The 20,432-nt window shown below is 51.3% G+C and overlaps 2 protein-coding genes across 9 annotated transcripts; one reads left to right on the top strand and one right to left on the bottom strand.

Annotated features, from left to right (window-relative positions):
* The first annotated feature begins 334 nt into the window (after nt 1-334).
* On the top strand, nt 335-13,390 carry ATXN2L (ataxin 2 like). 8 transcript variants are annotated; one of them, XM_036279956.1, is made up of 23 exons: nt 335-821; nt 2,305-2,341; nt 2,572-2,628; nt 2,712-2,783; nt 3,168-3,318; nt 4,547-4,671; nt 5,500-5,591; nt 6,031-6,231; nt 6,896-7,071; nt 7,232-7,342; nt 8,098-8,310; nt 8,399-8,470; nt 8,690-8,760; nt 8,930-9,222; nt 9,303-9,372; nt 9,881-10,027; nt 10,153-10,225; nt 10,316-10,503; nt 11,130-11,259; nt 11,345-11,466; nt 11,628-11,840; nt 12,057-12,300; nt 12,855-13,390. In XM_036279956.1, exons 1-23 carry the CDS (start codon nt 508-510, stop codon nt 12,902-12,904), a joined length of 3,222 nt encoding a protein of 1,073 aa, XP_036135849.1. In that variant the 5' UTR covers nt 335-507; the 3' UTR covers nt 12,905-13,390. The 8 variants fall into 8 exon arrangements, with proteins under 8 accessions (XP_036135849.1, XP_036135854.1, XP_036135847.1 ...); XM_036279961.1 differs by having other exon boundaries at nt 8,116-8,310; nt 12,450-12,920; XM_036279957.1 differs by having other exon boundaries at nt 336-821; nt 12,057-12,246; nt 12,855-13,075.
* A 1,918-nt stretch (nt 13,391-15,308) lies between these two features.
* TUFM (Tu translation elongation factor, mitochondrial) lies at nt 15,309-19,493 on the bottom strand. The gene is made up of 10 exons (XM_036280053.1): nt 19,393-19,493; nt 19,095-19,289; nt 18,487-18,653; nt 18,128-18,232; nt 17,872-18,036; nt 17,590-17,722; nt 17,401-17,505; nt 17,131-17,282; nt 16,920-17,039; nt 15,309-16,401 (listed from the first exon to the last, which is right to left on the bottom strand). The coding sequence occupies exons 1-10, from the start codon at nt 19,433-19,435 to the stop codon at nt 16,228-16,230; spliced, it is 1,359 nt and encodes a 452-aa protein (XP_036135946.1). The 5' UTR covers nt 19,436-19,493; the 3' UTR covers nt 15,309-16,227.
* Nucleotides 19,494-20,432: the final 939 nt, after the last annotated feature.

Genomic DNA, 20,432 nt, shown 5'->3' with positions numbered 1-20,432 from the left:
GAAGCCACGGCGGCCAGCAACCTCTAGGGCTGTTAGAGAACTAGACTCTAAGTCCTTGGCGCGCGTGAGCGCCTGCGCTGCTCCTTTCTCCTCCAAAAGACAGGGGCGCGAGGTTCACCCTTACTTTCTCTCCTCCCGCCCCGGCTAACCGCCCCTGTGCGCGCGGACAACGCGCTGCTGCTCCGCGCCCCTCCCCCTTCGGTAGCTCCCGCCCGCGCGCTCCTCCTCCTCCCCTTTCCCCGGCGACGCGCACGCGCGCCAGTCCGGCTCGCGCCCTCTCGCTTTCCTCCGGCCCGCGAGACCCCCCTCCCCTTCCGCCTCGCGGCGCTTCCTCGCGCCGCGATCTTCTCTATCCACCCCCGACACCGCGGGCCTCCCCCCCCGCCCGCCAACGGCGGGTCCCCAGCATCCCAATCCCCTTTGCTTCCCGCGCTCTTCGGCGGGGGCCTAGCCCCGGCCTCCTCTCTCCCTCCCTTCCCCCTAATTCCCCTTCCGGACGCTGCCATCATGTTGAAGCCTCAGCCGCCACAACAGACCTCCCAGTCCCAGCAGCCGCCCTCCACGCAACAGGCCGTGACCCGCCGGCCTCCCGGGGGCACGAGCCCTCCCAACGGTGGCCTCCCGGGTCCCCTGGCGTCCACCTCGGCCCCCCCAGGGCCTCCCGCTGTCGCTTCCCCCTGCCTGGGGCCTGCAGCCACTGCCGGGAGCGGGCTCCGCCGGGGAGCCGAGAGCATCTTGGCGCCGCCGGCGCCGCCGCCGCCGCAGCCGCAGCAGCAGCAACATCAGGAGAGGCCAGGGGTAGCGGCCATCGGCAGCGCCAGGTGAGGAGGGGTGGGTTTCCGGGCGCTGCGGCGCAGGCTGCGGGGCGGCGGCAGCTCGGTTCCGGCCCGGCAGCCGGAGCATCAGTACACCGCGCGAGGAGGGCTCCTTGTCTGGCCACCTTTGAGGGGCGCCAGGGGGCGGGAGGAATCCCTCCCGTGAGGCTGGGGATGGGCCTACTCAGGTCCTAACAGGTCGGAGGAAAAGGGTCCCTTCGCAGCCACCGGGACTTTTAAGGGCCATGCTCAGCTCTCACAGCCTACTTAGGGCTTGCGGCCTGGGCCTTAAGGGCAGGCGGGGCACATCCCGCTAGCGCCGTCGGAACGAGGAGTTGGGGGGGGGTGAAGAGGTGATTGGGGTCCCCAGCTCCATTACCGCGAAGGGTCTCGTGGTTCCCGGCTTCAGCCAATAGGGAGTCGGCTGCGGGAAGGGGTCCGGGCCGTAGCCAATGGAGGGGGGCGCGCGGCCCACAGTTTGGCCAATGGGGAGGGAGGGACTTGGAGCGAGTTGCCACCTCCCCCTTCCTGGTCTAGCCAGTAGGAGGGGAGCGGGGTGGGCGGGGGGACGGAAGGGGAGAACTGGGAGGACTGCGGCCTGGGAACCTCGAGAGCGTGCGCGCCCTTCATGTACGTGCGCGTGGATGCTCTGTCTTAAGACCCGGGCATTCACGAGCCCGAGTAACATAGGGCACTGGCTGGAAGTGTGTGTGGAGGGGTTAGTGGCTGAGGGGTAGACACTCCACTCAGTTTCTTCTGTGTATGGGTTAATGGAATTGAGCGTGACGGTACACGCAGGCGCAGTGGGTTCTGATCGCGGGAGGGGGTATTTTGAAGAGGCCCGTGGGTTTTAGTGCGCAGGCGCAGACCGGGCGAGGCCTCCCGGTGGATGCCTTTTGCGGCTGCGCTGTCCCCCAGCCCCGCCAACGGCCCCCTCATCACCCTTCTCAACCGCCGGTTACATCAGCCAGCGAGGAGCAGGGTTACCAGGGTATTGACGACCCCTCCCAGAGTGGTTAACTGGCTGAATGAGTAAAGAGATCACGATGGGTTGTAGAGGGACTACCCTCCTTCCAGGGATTGGGGCGTAAGGCTCTGAAAATGACTGTCTTTTATGTTTGGAGGTAGCATGCCTGAGCTAGGTACTTCCGAATCTGCACTCCCTGAGATTCCACTTTTATCTCTGAGATGGGTTTTTAGTTATTGAATACTGTAACGTTGGTCTCTTAGAAGCATGCAGCCCTGACCCCTTGGAGAAAGTAAGACGTGGTTGTTGATTGAGGTCTGTTTTACTGGCATTTGGAGGAAACGAGTTTACTGGTTTATACCATTTTCCTCTATAAGGTGAGAGTTTGAGAATCTTGTTAATTGTAGCCTAGATCAGCATTTTCACAGGGTGTGTGGTTCTAGGATACCAAGTCCTTTGAAATTATTTGTGCAAGAGGGATTGAACAGATTTAGATAACTAATTTCTTATTTCCTTTTATAGGGGACAAAGCACAGGAAAGGGACCCCCACAATCACCGGTGAGTTAACCAATCCCCCCACCCCACCCCATGTGCTGGTGTGCACCAAAGGTACAGAGACCTATAAGACAAATATATAGGAATATAAGACAGATTAGGTGCAGAAATAGTCAAGTGAGCTCAGAAGGGCAGGGTCCCAGCACATATAAGGTGAGTGTGTATGAAGTGTGGCCTTTTAGAAGGAAGATGAGATGTTGACTGGTTATTTCTCCCTCCTATGTTACTAACAGATATTTGAGGGTGTCTACAACAATTCCAGAATGCTGCATTTCCTTACAGCTGTTGTGGTAAGTGGGTTCCGAATCTCTAGGTTGTTTGAGGGGTGTCATACATCTGTTTGCTGAAGACACTCTTTATTTTTCCCTCCCAGGGCTCCACTTGTGATGTAAAGGTGAAGAATGGTACCACCTATGAAGGTATCTTCAAGACCCTCAGCTCAAAGGTCAGTGTGCTCAAATTAGTTCATTTTTGGTGTTGTGTGTAATGAGGGAGGATGAAGTAGGCTCATTGAAGATATGAATTGAGTGACATTGGGCAACATTGTGGCTGTTACTCATTTCTATAGGCTTATGCTGGGGTAGTGCTGCAAGCAGTGAAAGACATGGGCCTGAAATTTGAGGGCTGGATACTTGAATGTAAACATCCTTAGATTTTAAAATGTTAAATTTTAATTTGTGAACTTGCACTAAGTCCTATGGCTGATACTGAGATGACATACATGATGTTAGGAAAAGTTGAGAAAAGTTAAGAGAAAAATAGTCATATTTTTGCCTTCATGTTTCTTGATACTAATCCTTGGGTGTTGGGAAACGGGACTCTTTTTTAGTTTGAACTGGCAGTAGACGCTGTGCACCGGAAAGCATCTGAGCCAGTAGGTGGCCCTCGTCGGGAAGACATTGTGGACACTATGGTGTTTAAGCCAAGTGACGTCATGCTCGTCCACTTCCGAAATGTTGACTTCAATTATGCCACTAAAGGTATTGTGCTATGCCCTTATGTCAAACCCACTCCAGAGCTGAGAGCAGTTACTTGATGCTTGATTTGCCCCCATAACTATCTACTTTACCGTCTTACTTTTTTTCTGAGGAAGATGGTTGGAATTTTTTGAGATCGTGTCTTGATGTGTAAGATAAAATGGGACGAATAGCCCTGGCCGGTTTGGCTCAGCGGTTGGAGCGTCGGCCTGCGCTCCGGAGAGACCCGGGTTCGGTTCCCGCTAAGGGCACGTACTTCGGTTGCAGTTTGTCCCCGGCCCTGGTTGGTCGTGCGGGTGGCAGCCACTCGATGTGTCCCTTCACGTCGATGTTTCTCTCTCTCTCTCCCTTCCTCTCTCTCCCTCCCACTCTATCTGTACAAAAAATGGAAAAATATCCTCGGGTGAGGATAAAAATAAAAAAAAATTAAAAAAAAAAAAAAAAAGGGGGACGAATATAGCTTATCCTGTGGTTCTCTCTGTTTTTTTTGCTTTGTTTTCAATTTTTTGCTGCTTGTGAACTGTTGAGAGTTTTTTTTTTTTCTTTCTTTCTTTTTTGTTTGTTTGGGTTATTTTATTGTTGATAATTCTCAACTGAGGATTTTTTGACAGAGTGGAAAAGAAGGAGGGAGAGAGAGAAACATCAATGTAAGAGAGACACATCGAGCCCTGGCCAGTTTGGCTCAGCGGTTGGAGTGTCAGCCTGCTGGAGTGTCAGCCTGCGGTCTAGAGAGACCTGAGTTCGGTTCCCGCTAAGGGCATGTACCTCGGTTGCAGTTTGTCCCTGGCCCTGGTTGGGTCATGTGGGTGGCAGCCACTCGATGTGTCCCTTTCACATCGATGTTTCTCTCTCTCTCCCCCTCCCACTCTATCTGAACAAAAAATGGAAAAATGTCCTCAGGTGAGGACAAAAAAAAAGAGAGAGAGAGACACATCGATTGGTTGCCTCCCACATGACCCCAACTGGGGTTGGGGTTTGAACCTGCAACTCAGGTACATGCCCTTGACCAGGAACTGAAACTGCAACCCTTTGGTCTGTGGGCCGACAGTCTAACCACTGAGCCAAACCAGCCAGGGCCAGATGAGAGTTTTGATGCTGTGCCTGCCCACCTCCAAACCCTGGCACATAAAATTTTCTTTGCTTCTGAACAACTTATGGGCAGGGAAGGGGTGTTGGATAAAAAGCCTGTGAAATATCACATGATTCCTTATCTTCAACTCTGCCTCCACAGACAAGTTCACTGATTCGGCCATTGCCATGAACTCGAAGGTGAATGGGGAACACAAAGAGAAGGTGCTTCAGCGCTGGGAGGGGGGTGACAGCAACAGCGATGACTACGACCTGGAGTCTGACATGGTACAGTCTCCTCCCCCTGAAACCCTTAGAGCTGGGCAGCTCTTTTGCCAGAATGTGGGTTATTGCACTAATGTCATTCTTGGAACCGCGTTGCTTCTGGGGAGGGGGAAGGAAAATCATTTACTCTTGCCTGTTCATGACAGTCACATTTCAAATGGAAAGGTACAGAAACTAACAAAACAAAAATATTTGTTCTCCCACCATCTGTGATTGACAGTTGTTAATGTTTGCTTCAAGGCGGTTTTTTTTTTTTTTTCAACTTAACGAAAAGTATAGACAAGAGTGAGTACTTTGAAGGCTCATTTCCCTTCCGAAAAGCAGCTACTATACTATGAATCATTTAAAATTTCTCACGAGTGAGTGCATTTTTTTTTCTGTTCAATTTGCAGTTTACTTTTTCTGCCTGTTTTTGAGTGTTCCATGTTGCTACATAGATCTAGTCTAACTACTGTGTACTGTTTTACTTATGTACCCATCTATGTATACCCACCAAATTGTATTTATCGTTTTTCCTTATTGATTTGTGCTTTTTTGCCATTATAGTGCCTTACTGAATTTTTAGAACATGTATCCACACGTACATATACCGGAACTTCTCTGGGATATAAACCTGGAAATGGATTTTTAGGTCTTAAGACTTCAATTTTACTAGTTATTGCCAGTTGGTGCTGCAATTGGTAGTTGTAGTTGACATTCTCGCCAGCCGTGTTCCAATTTTTCCACTTTTGTTGTGGTCATATTTTTAAGTTTTTCAGTCTGATGCAGAATAATAAGTCAATGTTGCTTTTCTTGCTGGGTTTTAAAACATTCTCCCTCTTCTCTCCCTAGTCCAATGGATGGGACCCCAATGAAATGTTCAAGTTCAATGAGGAGAACTATGGTGTAAAGACCACCTATGATAGCAGTCTCTCATCTTACACGTGAGTGTTTTGGTACTCCCATGTGGTGCAGTTTGAGGCCTGGGGTCACAAACAGAAGGACAGGTCTTCAGGTGGAACATAGCTTTGTTCATGCTTTTCTGGGGATTCAGATTGCACTCTCCCCACTCCTGTTGTGCCTTGTGAACTGCTCTCAAAGATTAACCTTGATTCCAGGCCACCTCATGAGTAGAATTAACTGCTTGTCCATACTTTTTCTCCATAATTTAAAAATGTACTTAAATATGTGTCTAAGTGTCCCCCAGATTCAGAGATGCCTTGCTGCTGTGCCTGGGACCTAGTAGATGCCCATTAAATATATGCTGAGTTGTTGAAGGGGTTAAACATCATCCCTTGTAATAGAACTGATAGAAATGTTTTTTCTCTTTTTCCTTTTGTCCCCTGGCACTGGGGTGGTGGTGATCTCTGGTGGTCCTTTCAGGGTACCCTTAGAAAAGGACAACTCAGAAGAGTTTCGTCAGCGTGAGCTGCGTGCAGCCCAGTTGGCTAGGGAGATTGAATCGAGCCCCCAGTACCGCCTGCGGATCGCCATGGAGAACGACGACGGACGCACTGAAGAGGAGAAGCACAGTGCAGTCCAGCGGCAGGGTTCAGGACGGGAGAGCCCCAGCTTGGTGTCAAGGTAATTGCAGTCCAGTGGCAGGGTTCAGAATGGGAGAGCCGAGTTTGATGTGTAGATAATTGCTGAGGGCAGCCTGGTATGTTTGGGGCTCACAGCCCTATAAATGTAGATTAATAACTACTTATTCCCCGTTTTTATTTTAGGAGATTGAAGTCTAGAGTGGTTAAGTGATTTGCTCATAGTAACAAGACTAAAGTCTATGTATTTAGAAAAATATTCTTGTTTGAGAATTTTGATACATACTCCTATTGTTTCTCTGTATATTCATCCTTACTCATCTCTTTGAAAGTAGAATCGAACTGTACGTGATCATGATCTGTATCTTGTAAAAGATGCACCTTGGCGTACAATGTGATACTACTTTTCTCATAGGTCAAGAATGGTAGAATTGTGGAGTATTATTAGCTTGGTTGTTCAGGTCAGGGTTGACACAACATAAGGTCATAAGCCTGTAGCCACAAAACAGTTAACCAGAACAGATCTTCAAGTGGAATAGTGCAAAAAGCTGGAGCCAGGCAGAGAGAGTGTGTGTGTGTGTGTGTGTGTGTGTGTGGAGGGGGGTTGGGTTGGGTGGAAGGTGGACTTTAGAAGGAAGGCTTTGTCTTTCCAAAATGTGTAGGTTTTGTGGCTACTTGACCTCATTTGAACTCTTCCCCCTCCCCAGGGAAGGAAAGTATATACCTCTACCCCAACGAGTTCGGGAAGGTCCCCGGGGAGGAGTTCGGTGCAGTAGTTCTCGGGGCGGCCGTCCTGGCCTTAGCTCTTTGCCACCTCGTGGCCCTCACCATCTTGACAATAGCAACCCTGGCCCAGGTTCTGAGACACGTGGTATTAATGGAGGTGAGTTATGAAGCAGACTTTTGTGGGGACAGGGAAAGGGACAGTAAGGAGGTGGGAAGGATAATTGAAAGCATTTAGACGAATTGGAAGGGTGATAGATTGGTGGTAGTGTAATAGCAGGTACTCTCCCTCTTTTTTCTCCATCTCAAAAAAAAAATAGGCCCTTCCCGCATGTCCCCTAAGGCACAGCGGCCTGTGAGAGGTGCCAAGACTCTGTCTTCACCCAGCAGTAGGCCTTCTGGAGAAGCTTCTGTCCCACCACCTCCTGCAGGTAAAATTTCAGCAGTGTTACTTGAAGAAATGGATAGAAATTTGTAGAGAGAACCCGGCTGGTGTGGCTCAGTGGTTGAGTGTCAACCCATGCACCAAGAGATTGCAGGTTTGATTCCTGTCAGGGCACATGCCCAGGTTGTGGGCCGAATCCCCAGTGGGGGGCAAGCAGGAGGCAGCCAGTCAGTGTTCTTTCTCATTGATATTTCTGTCTCTCTCTCTCTCCCCCCGTTCCTCTCTTTCTAAAATCAATTTTAAAAAAAAGAAAAAAACTTGTAGAGAGATATAAATAATGTCAGTTGTTGGAATGCGGGGTGGGAGATATTTTCAAGATGTGAAAAGTATTTGGGGAGGTTTGGGTTTATGCTTTTTAGCAAAGAATTTTTCAGTTTCCCTAGTGCAGAAACCTCAACATAATGATTTATGGGTGTGTTTAGCTGGCAGATATCTTTAAATTAGTTACCAACATTTTAAAATAGGAGAAATAGAAAATTTCCAATTTCTGCTGAAATACAGGAAGTTCTGCCAACATGGACAGTCTTGCTACATAGCTCCAGTTGGCTGGAACTGAGTCAGGACTGTTCCTTTAAGTCTGTCATGGTGCCTGTAAGGCCATTTTACCTGCTTGTTACCTGCCTTGTCCTTCTAGGCATTTAGGTTTTTGACCTTGTGTGTAAAGTGAATAAACTTCTCTTGGTGTTTTTTAGTAAGCCCTTTGCCTCCATTGCTAATTGACCAGCAGTAACCATTGTGCAGCTTTCCCTTTTCTTCCAGTGGGCCGGATGTACCCCCCACGCTCTCCCAAGTCGGCTGCCCCTGCCCCAGTCTCAGCTTCCTGTCCTGAGCCTCCCATTGGCTCAGCAGTGCCGACCTCTTCAGCTTCTATCCCTGTGACATCATCAGTTGTGGACCCTGGAATAGGCTCCATTTCCCCAGCTTCTCCAAAGATCTCACTGGCCCCCACAGATGGTAAGAGTCAGGTGGTTCAGGGTTGTGGACAATGTGAAGTGTGGTTCTAGGAAGAAAGACTTTTAGGTGTCTCTCTATTCTTACTCAGGAAAAGAACTTGCGGCCAAGGAATCTGGAAGAACTTTGGAGTCCCAGGAGCTGTCCCGAGTATCTGGGAAAGGTGAGGGTTTTTTGGTTTTTTTTTCTGCCAAAGTGATTAGAACATTTCAGTTAGGAAAGTGGTTGGAATTCAAAAACAGTGTCTATTACACCTTTGATCCTAATTTCTATTATAGGAATCTCAAGAGCTCCTCTGTTTTTTTGTGTTTTTGTCCTGGCACTGTGTAGCCACCTTGAGAAAAGAAATGTATATTTTCTCCTTTTTTACTGTTTCTCATAGTCCCTGGTCTTCAGAATGAACAGAAACGCTTTCAACTGGAAGAACTAAGGAAGTTTGGGGCCCAGTTTAAGGTGAGAGAAGTAAGGGAATGAGCTAGGATGTTAACACGACGAAGGTGGGGGAGTGATCAGAGAAGAGGCACAGGACTAATTGGGATGGAAGAGATGAGAGCAAGGATGAAAGAAGGAAGCGGGGCCTTGGGCCTGGACCAGTGTTGCATGTGTGATTCTCTCCTTCCAGCTTCAGCCCAGTAGCTCTCCTGAGACCAGCCTGGATCCTTTTCCTCCCCGGATCTTAAAGGAGGAGGCCAAAGGGAAGGAGAAGGAAGTTGATGGTCTATTGACTTCAGAGCCCATGGGGTCCCCAGTCTCCAAGACAGAGTCCATATTGGATAAGGAGGACAAACCGCCCCTGCCACCAGCAGGAGGCACTGAGGGGCCAGATCAGCCCCCACCACCTTGCCCAAGCCAAACTGGCAGCCCCCCAGTGGGCCTCATCAAGGGAGATGACAAGGATGAGGGCCCTGTTGCTGAGTGAGTGGGGTGGGGAGGTGGGTGGGTGTCAGGGATGATGAGGGGCAGACCATGAGGATTTACTTGTTTTTCTCTCGTAGACAAGTTAAGAAGTCAACATTGAATCCCAATGCCAAGGAGTTCAATCCCGCAAAGCCTCTGCTGTCTGTGGTGAGATGGGGTAACATCTTCCATAGAGGAGACTTGGGGATGGGGTAAAAACACTGGAGGGAGAGCACTTGACTCCAAGCAGTGAGAGGAGACATTGAGATTGTGTAGGGATGGCAGCTGTTGGGCTGGTTTGGGAAAAGAGACAAGTTTAAGGTCTGGATGGCAAGGGTTGTGATGTGTCTGGCAAGTTACGGGTTTCTCTCTGATACTTGGCATTTGGCTCAGGGACTATCTTGAGTGTCATAGTTGTGAACCTGAGCTTCATTTGGGCCCAGTGATTTGGTTTGAACCCCTGTATTTATTGGTAAGCTTTGTGATCTTGGACAAGCACTAGGTCTACCTCTCTGTCTCAGTTTGTTATCTATAATTTGAGTGTCCATCTCATAGGGTTGAAGTAAGGCTTATCCAAAATGGGGAGTGTAGAATGTGTTTGGCCCACAGCACTTCCTCTGCAAATGCTAAGAAAAATCTTAAGGTATCTTACACACGTCTTCTTTGTCTGATACAGAATAAATCCACCAGTACTCCAACTTCTCCGGGGCCCCGGACTCATTCTACTCCCTCCATCCCGGTGCTGACAGCAGGCCAGAGTGGGCTGTATAGCCCCCAGTACATTTCCTACATACCTCAGATCCACATGGGACCAGCTGTTCAGGTAAGAGAAGAGACTGGGTAGGCCCAGGTAAGAGGTTCGGTTGGGCTGGTTGAGGAACCAGGTCAGGCCTGGCCCGTTCTGGGCATTTGGAAGTCATTCAGCCTCATCTGTGTTCCTGTCCCTAGGCACCTCAGATGTATCCATATCCTGTATCCAACTCCGTGCCTGGACAGCAGGGCAAGTACCGGGGAGCAAAAGGTGAGCAGGGTTGGGAGGGGCAGTCGGGGCTGCCCAGTGCCTCCTGGCAGATGGAGCTTGAGCTCTGCATTATTACCCCCCCACCCCCAGGCTCCCTGCCTCCCCAGCGCTCGGACCAACACCAGCCAGCCTCAGCCCCTCCAATGATGCAGGCCGCCGCCGCTGCTGGCCCACCTCTGGTGGCTGCCACACCTTATTCTTCCTACATCCCCTACAACCCACAGCAGTTCCCAGGCCAGCCCACCATGATGCAGCCAATGGCCCACTATCCCTCACAGGTGACTGAACCACAGGAGGAACAGGGGTACAGAGGCCCTGTTAGAGATCCCATCTTCTCCACCTCTCAGACTCAGAGGAGCTGGGTGAGAGAGGCAAGCAGTGTTTTGGGTGGTGGTGTCAGATTTGGGCTTCAGTCCTGGCTCTGGTAGGACCTGTTGCAAGGCACTTAAAGATCCAAGCTCTAAACAGAATAAAAATTAAAAACACAACCACTGAAGCCTTTGTTAAAGTGTTCAAAAAATAGCTTCTGCCCTGGCCGGTTTGGCTCAGCGGATGGAGCATCGGCCCGTGGACCAGAGTGTCCCAGGTTGGGTTCCCGCTAACTGCACGTACCTTGGTTGCAGTTTGTCCCCGGCCCCGGTTGGGGTCATGTGGGTGGTAGCCACTCAATGTGTCTCACATCAATGATTCTCTCTCTCTTCCTCCTTTCCTCTCTCCCTCCTGCTCTGTCTGCAAATGAATGCAAAATGTCTTCGCGTGAGGATTAAAAAAAATAGCTTCTGTGTAATTATGTTATTGTGAATGCTTAACAAGGTAGTTGTGACAAGGCCAGAGCAGTGCTGTGCAGAGGTTATGCTTTCCAAGTCCTGTACTGTGCTGACCATTTCTTTTTTTGCCACTCCAGCCTGTGTTTGCCCCCATGCTTCAAAGCAACCCACGCATGCTGACGTCGGGGAGCCATCCCCAGGCCATTGTGTCATCCTCCACCCCTCAGTACCCTTCAGCAGAGCAGCCCACCCCCCAAGCCCTTTATGGTGAGTCCTGCTGGACCCTCCTCCAGATTGCGTTCCTCAGTACCCTCCAGTGTGCTGAGCACTGACTCTCTCCTTCCATCTGTAGCTACTGTTCACCAGTCCTATCCACACCATGCTACACAGCTCCATGCCCACCAGCCGCAGCCGGCCACCACGCCTACTGGGAGCCAGCCACAGTCCCAGCATGCGGCCCCCAGTCCTGTCCAGGTGCCTGCCATGGGGAATCTGAATGGTTGGGGTGGGAGTGAGTAGCCGAAAGTGCTATAGAGCTTGGGGTATTTCTTCAACGGGGAGGATTGGGGGGTCAATGGGTAGAAGGCCTGGGTACCTGTGGAGTGGGTGGCACTCACCCTTCCCCTCCCCGACAGCACCAGGCAGGGCAGGCCCCACACCTGGGCAGTGGACAGCCACAGCAGAATCTGTACCACCCAGGGGCCCTGACAGGCACGCCGCCTTCTCTGCCACCGGGACCTTCTGCCCAGTCCCCTCAGAGCAGCTTCCCCCAACCAGCTGCTGTGTATGCCATCCATGCCCACCAGCAGCTGCCCCACGGCTTCACCAACATGGCCCATGTTACCCAGGTAAGAGCCTGAGGGACCTGCTTCGTTTGGGGTCTGTTACTCCATGAGTACAAGGGACCTGCTTTGTTTGGGGTCTGTTATGCCATCAGTACGTAGGCCGTGAGGCTGTCCCATTACTGAGTCCCTGGTGCCACTTTTACTTAGTGCTACTGACACTAGGATTCTGTGTCTGTGTTAGTTTCTGTGGTGCTCCTAGCTACTTTCTGTTTTCTGCAGGCCCATGTCCAAACTGGAATCACAGCAGCCCCGCCCCCTCACCCTGGGGCTCCCCACCCGCCCCAGGTGATGCTGCTGCACCCACCCCAGAGCCATGGGGGCCCCCCCCAAGGCGCGGTGCCCCAGAGTGGGGTGCCTGCACTCTCAGCTTCCACACCCTCACCCTACCCCTACATCGGACACCCCCAAGGTGAGCAGCCTGGCCAGGCGCCTGGATTTCCAGGAGGAGCCGATGACAGGATTCGTGAGTTCTCGTTAGCTGGGGGAATTTGGCATGGAAGAGCTGATGGGCTGCAGGTGGGGCAGGATGCACGGGTTCTGGGTGGGGAGTGAGGGGTCTTGGAGGCAGGGCTGTCCCACAGGGCGCCCGCCGACCTGCACCTGTCTGTGAAGTATGTAGGGTGGGCAGAAGCCACAGTCGCCGCCGCCAGGGGCTTGCTCCTGGCTCTGTCCTTTGCTTCCCTCCGTCCTCGCTCAGTTGTGATCCAGCAGCCCCCCTCCCCACTGCCTCCCCAGCTCTCAGTGACCCCGACTGTCTCCTGACTTAGCCGAGGTAAGGTCAGCGCAGCAGACAGGGCCAGGCTGGGGTGTGGGGGGCTCAGCTGGGCACACAAGTAAGGGCTCTGGCTCACTGGGAAACAGTGTTTTATCTGTGCTTCTGACAGCCCCATGAGACACCTTGAGGAGGCCGCTCCTACCCAAACACTCCCCCCACACCCCACACTGGACGGCATTGGATGAAGGGACAGCTGCTTGGGTTCTAATGCTCCTGCTCTCTTCTCTTTCCCCTCCAACCAGTTCAATCTCATCCCTCCCAGCAGCTCCCCTTCCACCCCCCGGGGAACTGAAGATTGTCCTGGCCGCGACCTGAGACCTCCATGAGTGGAGGGAAGAGTGATCTATGTCTCTTCCCCCAGCAGCTCGGACCAGTCCCAGCCCCCCAGTCCCACCCCACCCCCCACCCCCCGGGGGAGCTGGGGAATTCCTGCCAAGCACCTTGAATGGGAGAGGCCTCAACATGGGTGGGCCAGGGTCCAGCGGGGGTGGGGGTGGGGTCATCCTGCTCTGCCCCTGCCCATCCCCACCCCATCTTGCCCTCCCATCCTCTTACCCACCCCCCACCCTCACCCACTCCCCGCTGGAGTCGGAAGATCTTTTATTTTCTATTATTTATAATGTCAGACTTGGGCCCCCTGTTCTTTCTTCCCCATTAACTTGAGTGACCTGCGTGAGAGACAGATGTCCCACACAAGGATGGTTGGACAAGGACTTTTACTTTTTATTACATAAAAATATTAAAAAAAAAATTTTAAAAAAATAAAATTTTAAACTAACTTAACCTGCCTATAGCTTTCTCTTTGGAGAATAGAGTACAATTGGAACCTTAAGTGTGGTATGATGTGGTTCCCATGTTGGGGCAGGTGTGGCAGTATAGCCTGAGAATGCTATCCTCCTGGCTCTGACTGTGCCAGTCACCCAACCTCCTGGTGGCTTTTCTCACTTCAAAATTGGTCCTCGTGAATTATCTCTATTTACACTGACAAGCGCTTCAGTGTGTGTGGCCACTAGAAACAAAAGCCTGAGTGGTGAGAGGTCTTGGATGTGGGTGAGACCTGTGACGATAAAGTTGCAGTGGGAGAGGAGGGCTGGGTTGAGGAGCCAGGTTTAGAGTTGGAGTTAAACTGGGGTTTGTGAACAGGACAAGAGCCAGGCATGGGCTTTAGGAAAAAATGGGTTTCAGGTGTTTTTTGTTTTTGTTTTTATTCCAGGCAGCAGTAGGAATTCTTACTCTGACCTGGCCTTAGTTTTGTCTGTGAAATGGAGATAATTTCATCCTTAGAGGATTGTAAGGGCGGGACTGGTGCTTAAGGGTAGGCAAGGGGATTTCTGCTCTGACAAAAGCCAGAGAAAATTGGCTGAGACTGGGACAAGAAGAATGAAGATTAGACATTGGGAAAGAATTCCCAGGGTGTGCAGATCTGAAACCTGGTGGGCATGGTGTTGGGGAGGGGAGGGAGGATTTGAGGTAACAAAGAGCTCTTTAGGAAATGTCAGTTGGGGTTCTGGGGCAGTGATGGAAGAATCAGAAAAGCCTTCAATTGGGTTGAGGATGTTTGAAGTATAGATGAAGAGACAGGTCTCTAGTACTGTGAGTGATGCAACTAGGTGTTACCTAGTAGTACTTTTTTAAAAACCAAAGCAAAACCTGTTTTTATTGATTTTAGAGAAAAATAACCATGTGAGGGAAACATTGATCAGCTGCCCATATGCATCTCAACCAGGGACAGAACCCAAAACCTGGGCTTGTGCACTGACCAGGAATTAACCAGTGACTTTTTGGTGCACAGGATGACACCACAACCAACTAACCCACACAAGCCAGGGCCCTAGTAGTCCTTTTGCTGCTTTAAAGAACTGCAGATTGATTTTAACTTACATTACTGCTAAGAGCAGAAATCTCAAAGTTGGAAGGGAACTTCCACTCCAGCCAGCCAGGGATCTCTCCCTGTAAAACCTTTCAAGCCTCCTGGGCACAGGGTAAAACAAATAAACCTGCCTTAAGTTCTTAAGCCCTCCTTCCCTTGACCATTTTCTCTGGAGTCAGATCAGGTCTATTTCTCAAAACAGCTCAATTCGGAGAGCTTCCCTTCTCAGGACTGCTTGTCAGTAGGGTGTTTGGAATATACTCGTTTGTCAGGATCCAGGTTTGAACAGTGTGCCCATTAATCCCTGCTGAATGTTACCTTTTGTTTTGAGTCAGCATCCTGGCCAGAAGTCCGTTTTTTGTTTTTTTCTTTATATTATTTTTTAAATTCTCACCCAAGGATATTTTTCCCATTGATTTTTAGAAGGAAGGGAAGGAGGGAGAAACTGCTGTGAGAGAGACACATCAGTTGATTGCCTCCCGAATGTGCCCTGACCAGGGCCAGGGATGGAACCTGCAACCCCGGTACCTACCCTTGACTGGGAATCCGTGTGTGGGCCAATGCTAATCGCTGAGCATACTGGCCAAGGCTGGGCATTTTTCTTGTTAAAAATATATTTCTATTGATTTTTTAAGAGGAAGAGAGAAAAATCAATGTGAAAGAAAAACATTGGTTGGCTGCCTCCTGCATATCCTATACTAGAGATTGAGCCCATAACCTGGGCATGTGCCCTGACCAGGAATCAAAGCGGGATCTCTCAGTCCATGGCACGACGCTCCATCCACTAAGCCACATTTGGTGGGCTTTTTTCTCCCCCTTTTTAAATTAGATTTTAGAAACATCAGTTTGTTGTTCAACTAAATTCATTGGCTGATTCTTGTATGTATGCTGACCTGGGATAGAACCTATAACTTTGGTGTATCGGGATGACACTCTAACCCACTTAGCTATCCAGCCAGGGCCTCAAGTTTTTAAAAACCTCAGCATTTTATTCCCTGAGTATTTGATAAACAGCATTTTTCTTTTCTCCCAGTGACTTTATTAAGGGCATTTTTCTTTTTAAACCTCAAACGTTGAAAGTAAAACCACCTTACAACTTCTCAAGCCTGTCTAGAATTAGTGATAGTGGTGATAACCCATCAAGCACAGATTCTGTGTTAGTCAAGTATCTCTTGTGTGCTGGTTGTAGAGATTAAGATACAGTCCCCAGAATCACATATTAAACAAGAATAGCTAGACATTAAATGCCTAGGAAATAAGGCGAGCTCCTGCTAGCTCCAAGTGATAAATCCTTTCCCACTATCTCCCCAAAAGATACCCAGTAATATTCTATTACAGCAAGTAAAGCTCTCAAGACTAGCTTTCAACCCTTTGGCTTCCCTCAAGTTGCCACAGCAATGCTGACAGCTTTAAAGAGGAGCTTTCTAGAGATGAACTCCTGAGGCTAAAGAACTCATAGTTAAAATGGCTCCAGGGTACCTCCTGGGCTTCTGGTTCCCTTTTTATACTCCTCCATTCTTCTAACTTAAAGGACACAAGATCCAGTTGAGCTTCCTATTCACAGAACAGTTTATTGACCTACCTCACAGGGCAGGCCATATGGCCCCTTCTGGCCAGGGGAAGTGTCAGTCTAGTTACAACTCTGCTGGGTTTCAGCCTATGCCCTGGGAAGGGGGACATCAGAAGCAGGAGAGAACACTCGGCAGCACAGCCCTGAATGCCAGAGCCTAAGCAGAGGTCCAGACTCAACTCCACTTGATGTTCTTGTCCTCCTCAGTCAAGGCTGGCGTGTCAGTGACGAGGCCAGTGCCAATGGTCCGATTGCCATCTCGCAGAGTAAAACGCTGTCCTTTTTCTAAGATCATTGGTTGCCGTAAGATAAGGCTAAGCTTCAGGTCCTCCCCAGGCATAGCAAGCTCCTGGAGGGGACAGAAACAGGGATCACCCATGGCCTTCAGGTCTTTATTCCAACTGTTTGCTGCCTACCAAGGTGAAAGATTATGGGGAAATGCAGTAGGATGATGATTCTTGGGACAGCTTCATCCCGGCTGTCAGGCAGATGCAAACAGGATACAATACACAAAGGCAAAAAAAGGACCACTCATCAGTGTTCCTAAGGCATGTTCTTCAGGAAAAATGTTGAGATTTGGGGTTATGGAGGTTTCTTAGTCACAGACTTCTCTAAGCCTTATGTTTAGTGAAGTTTCTCAAGAAAAAATATCCTTTTCTGAGAAGTCTTTTCTGGGTAAATGCTAATATAGGTAAGTTTTTAATCTACTTTGGCCTAAGGAATACTGGATGAGGATTCCTTTGGTTCAGACCCTTCTATCCTAGTTTTATCTACATCATCAGCCAAGGACATCAGTCACCCACATTGTTACACTTTTGAACTTTTGAGGCAGACCTAACATGAAGAGTGCTCCCTAGCCCACCGTACCTTCCCTGGAGGCAAGATGACACGGCAGGCCATGTCCCAAGTCAAGGAGAACATGACAGGCATAAAGTGGGATACAAAAGGCTTGTGGCGGCCACCTTCCTCTTTGCTGAGGATGTAAACCTGGAAAAGAAAGCAAGTGGCTAGAAGCACTGCCTCTGTAGGGAACAATCTGTCTCAACCAGTTCTGTCCACCATCACCTGGAGCCCTCACCTGTGCCTCCACCTTCTGGTGAGGCTTGATGGAACCTGGCTTGGCCATAACCAGGCCACGTCTAAGGTCCTCCCGCTTTAAGCCTCGAACCAAGGCCCCAAGATTATCACCTGCCTCTGCCCTCTCCAGGCTCTTGTGGAACATCTCAATGCCTAGGAGGGAGAAGAGACAAGGGAGGACTGTCTGGGGCAGAGGAAAGGCACAAAGGATCTGCAAGGGAAGAGGTCGTCTGGGAGCCAGCCCCTGGGTCTCAAGGCTTTTTTCCTATACCTGTTACCACAGTGCGGATGTTCTTATTATGTCCCAGGAACTCACACTCGTCTCCCTTCTTCAAAATGCCACGTTCTAGTGTACCTGTCACCACTGTGCCCCGGCCTGGGAGGAAACAAGAAAGGACATCAGGGGCTACGGGGAAGTATCTTGCTAGGGGTAGAGAATGTAAATGAGCATGATCCTCACCAGGGATAGAGTAAACTGACTCTACAGGCAGCAGGAAAGGCTTCTCCAGATCCCGGGTGGGCACCGGAATGTGAGTGTCCACAGCATCCAGCAGCTTCTGCACAGACTTCAGACCTAGCTCAGGGTCACGTTGCTGGAAGGGAGGGGTGGGGGAGGTATGACAGGACTCTGAAGTTTCCATTCTGCTCACCAAGAACCACTCCCCAGATTCAGAGCAAAGCTCTGGATGCCTAACTAGCCCCATCCTCTGCCACAGCAGCCCCTGCCTGACCCTGCCTTCACCTCAAGGGCACAGAGGGCAGAGCCTATGATGACCGGGGTCTCCTCCCCTTTGTAGCCAAACTCAGTGAGCAGTTCCCGGATCTCCAGCTCTACTAGCTCCACCATCTCAGAGTCCTGGACAGCATCTGCCTTGTTCACATACACCACAACATGCTCTACTCCAATCTGTGGATGGGAAAGAGGGAGATGGTATGGTATCCTAAGTGGCCCAACTCCCCACTTTTCCTCTTTCCACCCCTACCTAAGCTCTGCATACCTGTTTTGCCAGTAATAAGTGCTCTCGGGTCTGGGGCATGGGGCCGTCATTGGCGGCCACCACCAGGATGCAGCCGTCAAGAGGGGCAGTGCCTGTGATCATATTCTGGGTAGGGGAAGGAAAGGAAACACTCAGCCTAGTTTAGTGACCTCAGCTCCACATCCATCTAGCCAAGCACAGTAGTTAGGGACTGAGACTCACCTTCCTCTGCCATCTCCTCACCACCCACTTTAAGCAGTCATGCCCACAAATCCATGATCTCAAACCGATACATCTTGAGTATCTTAATCTCCTCCCCACAAGCCTAACATTTCTCCTGACGGGGCAGCTCCTGGCCCTGTCCCCAGCAATGCTCTCACCTTAACATAATCCGCGTGGCCTGGGCAGTCTGTGTGGGCATAGTGGCGGGCAGCAGTGCTATACTCCACATGAGCTGCATTGATGGTGATACCACGGGCTCGCTCCTCCGGGGCATTGTCAATCTCCTCATACTTCTTAAACTTGGCCCCACCTCCCTCGGCTAAAACTAATGGTGGGAAGGAAGAAAATACAGCTGTCGGCTATGTAGAGGCACACTCAGGTCACACCCGTAGGCCCCTCCCACTTAGACAGCTTGGGAGGATGGACCCTCCCTCAACTCCTCCTGCAGAGGTAAGCAGTGAGAAAGAAATGTTGGAGGGCCCCAAGGTCCTGCTCAGCGACTTTCTAGGGTAAAGCCTCTGCTTACAGGGCAGTCCCTACGGCTAGAAGGAGGCCATTTAGGGTTCCCCAATTTACGCATCACAAAGTTCTTCATGTTCGAGGGAAATCTGTCTCCTGCATCTTCCAACCCACCGCCCACTGGCGTTCTGGCTCCTGGGGCTACACTAAACACCTTCTGCAGCCACTGTGCGGGCCCCGCCTCCCTGGCTGCAGGTCCCGCCTGCAGAGCCGCGCTGCCGGATGCCCCCAGTGCAAGCCCGCTTACTTTTCGTGATGGCCGCGGTCAGTGTGGTCTTGCCGTGGTCCACATGGCCGATGGTACCCACGTTCACATGAGGCTTGTCGCGCACATAGGTCTTCTTGGCCTCCACCGCCAGGCCGCGGCACAAGAGGGTCAATGACGGGGCCTTCAGCGGTCGCAACAAGCCCTGCAGTAGTGGGGTCGGGCCGGCGCCGAGACCTGCCGGGACAGAGGTGTGGAGTCAGGGCGCAGGTCCGAGCTCGGCCACTCCCGACGACCCCCACGTGTCCCCGGACTGCCATCACCCTCCCCGCCCTCTCACCGCTGAAGAGGGGCGTCGCGCGCAGCAGGGTGGTGCCGGCCATTGTGGTCGTACTCACGCCCCTAATGCCGGGTACCAGATGCCCGCGCGTGCAAAGAGGGCACTTGCGACCGGAGGTCACTTCCGGCGGAAGTGAGGACCGGGAGGGCAAATCCGGGCACCTCTAGCCACCCATTTTTATGGTCATCCCCGCCAACTTCCGGGCGCGGGACAGAAGACGTCAAGGAAGGTAAATGCTGGTGCTTGGGGGCGGGGAAGGACGGTGGTTTCCACAACCCACTCGGGCCTCGCGGGAGGAGGAGGGGGCGCGCAGTTCTCTCCGGCGACGCCGGGCGGCGCTGTGGAGCGTCCCATGATGCACCGGCGCCCCGAAGACTTGTGGACCCCGGTCATTCCCAGAGCGGCGGGCTGTGTTGGCGCTTAGCCGAGGAGTTAGGCAGGGTTAGGGTCCGGAGGGAGGCTCTGGGCCTCCACAAAGCAGAGGCGGCCTCGGCGCGGACTACTCAGGAACGTCCAAGATCCGAACCCTTGGCTCAGACCCACTGCGCGGGTCCGACGAGAGGTCTGGCGGCCCTTGTGCCGCAGCGGGAGGTACGAGGCCCTGCAGCCAAGCCGAGGAAGACGGGCGTGGGCTCAAGTGTAACCATCTCTCCCTTTGTTTTCGTGTCTGTAAAATGGGACTACGGTATAGTATGTACCACAGAGACCCTAACGTCCTGCGCTAAGAGTAAAGGAGCTAGAGAGGAGGCAGGAGTGGGGTCCCGGGGCCTCCCGGTCGCGCAGCCCTTAACCCTCAAATGCCCGCACTCCTCGCTCACAGCCTTTGGGGACAGACAGAGCTTTGTCATCCACCACTGTCGCACCTCAGCAGTCCAAGAAATAATTCCCTTGATGGTTGCCCCACCCACCCACCCAAATTTACTGATGACACCAAGGGTGAGGGACCAGCCTCAGGTACCTTTTTTTTTAATCTTCACTGGAGGATATTTTCCCATTTATCTTGAGAGAATGGGAGAGAGAGAAACATCGATGTGAGAGAG

The sequence above is a fragment of the Molossus molossus genome, unplaced genomic scaffold (assembly GCF_014108415.1).
Source record: "Molossus molossus isolate mMolMol1 unplaced genomic scaffold, mMolMol1.p scaffold_m16_p_3, whole genome shotgun sequence".
Lineage (NCBI taxonomy): Eukaryota > Metazoa > Chordata > Mammalia > Chiroptera > Molossidae > Molossus > Molossus molossus.
Note: the sequence above shows the minus strand (reverse complement) of the source record. Positions and strands in the feature narration are given on the sequence as shown.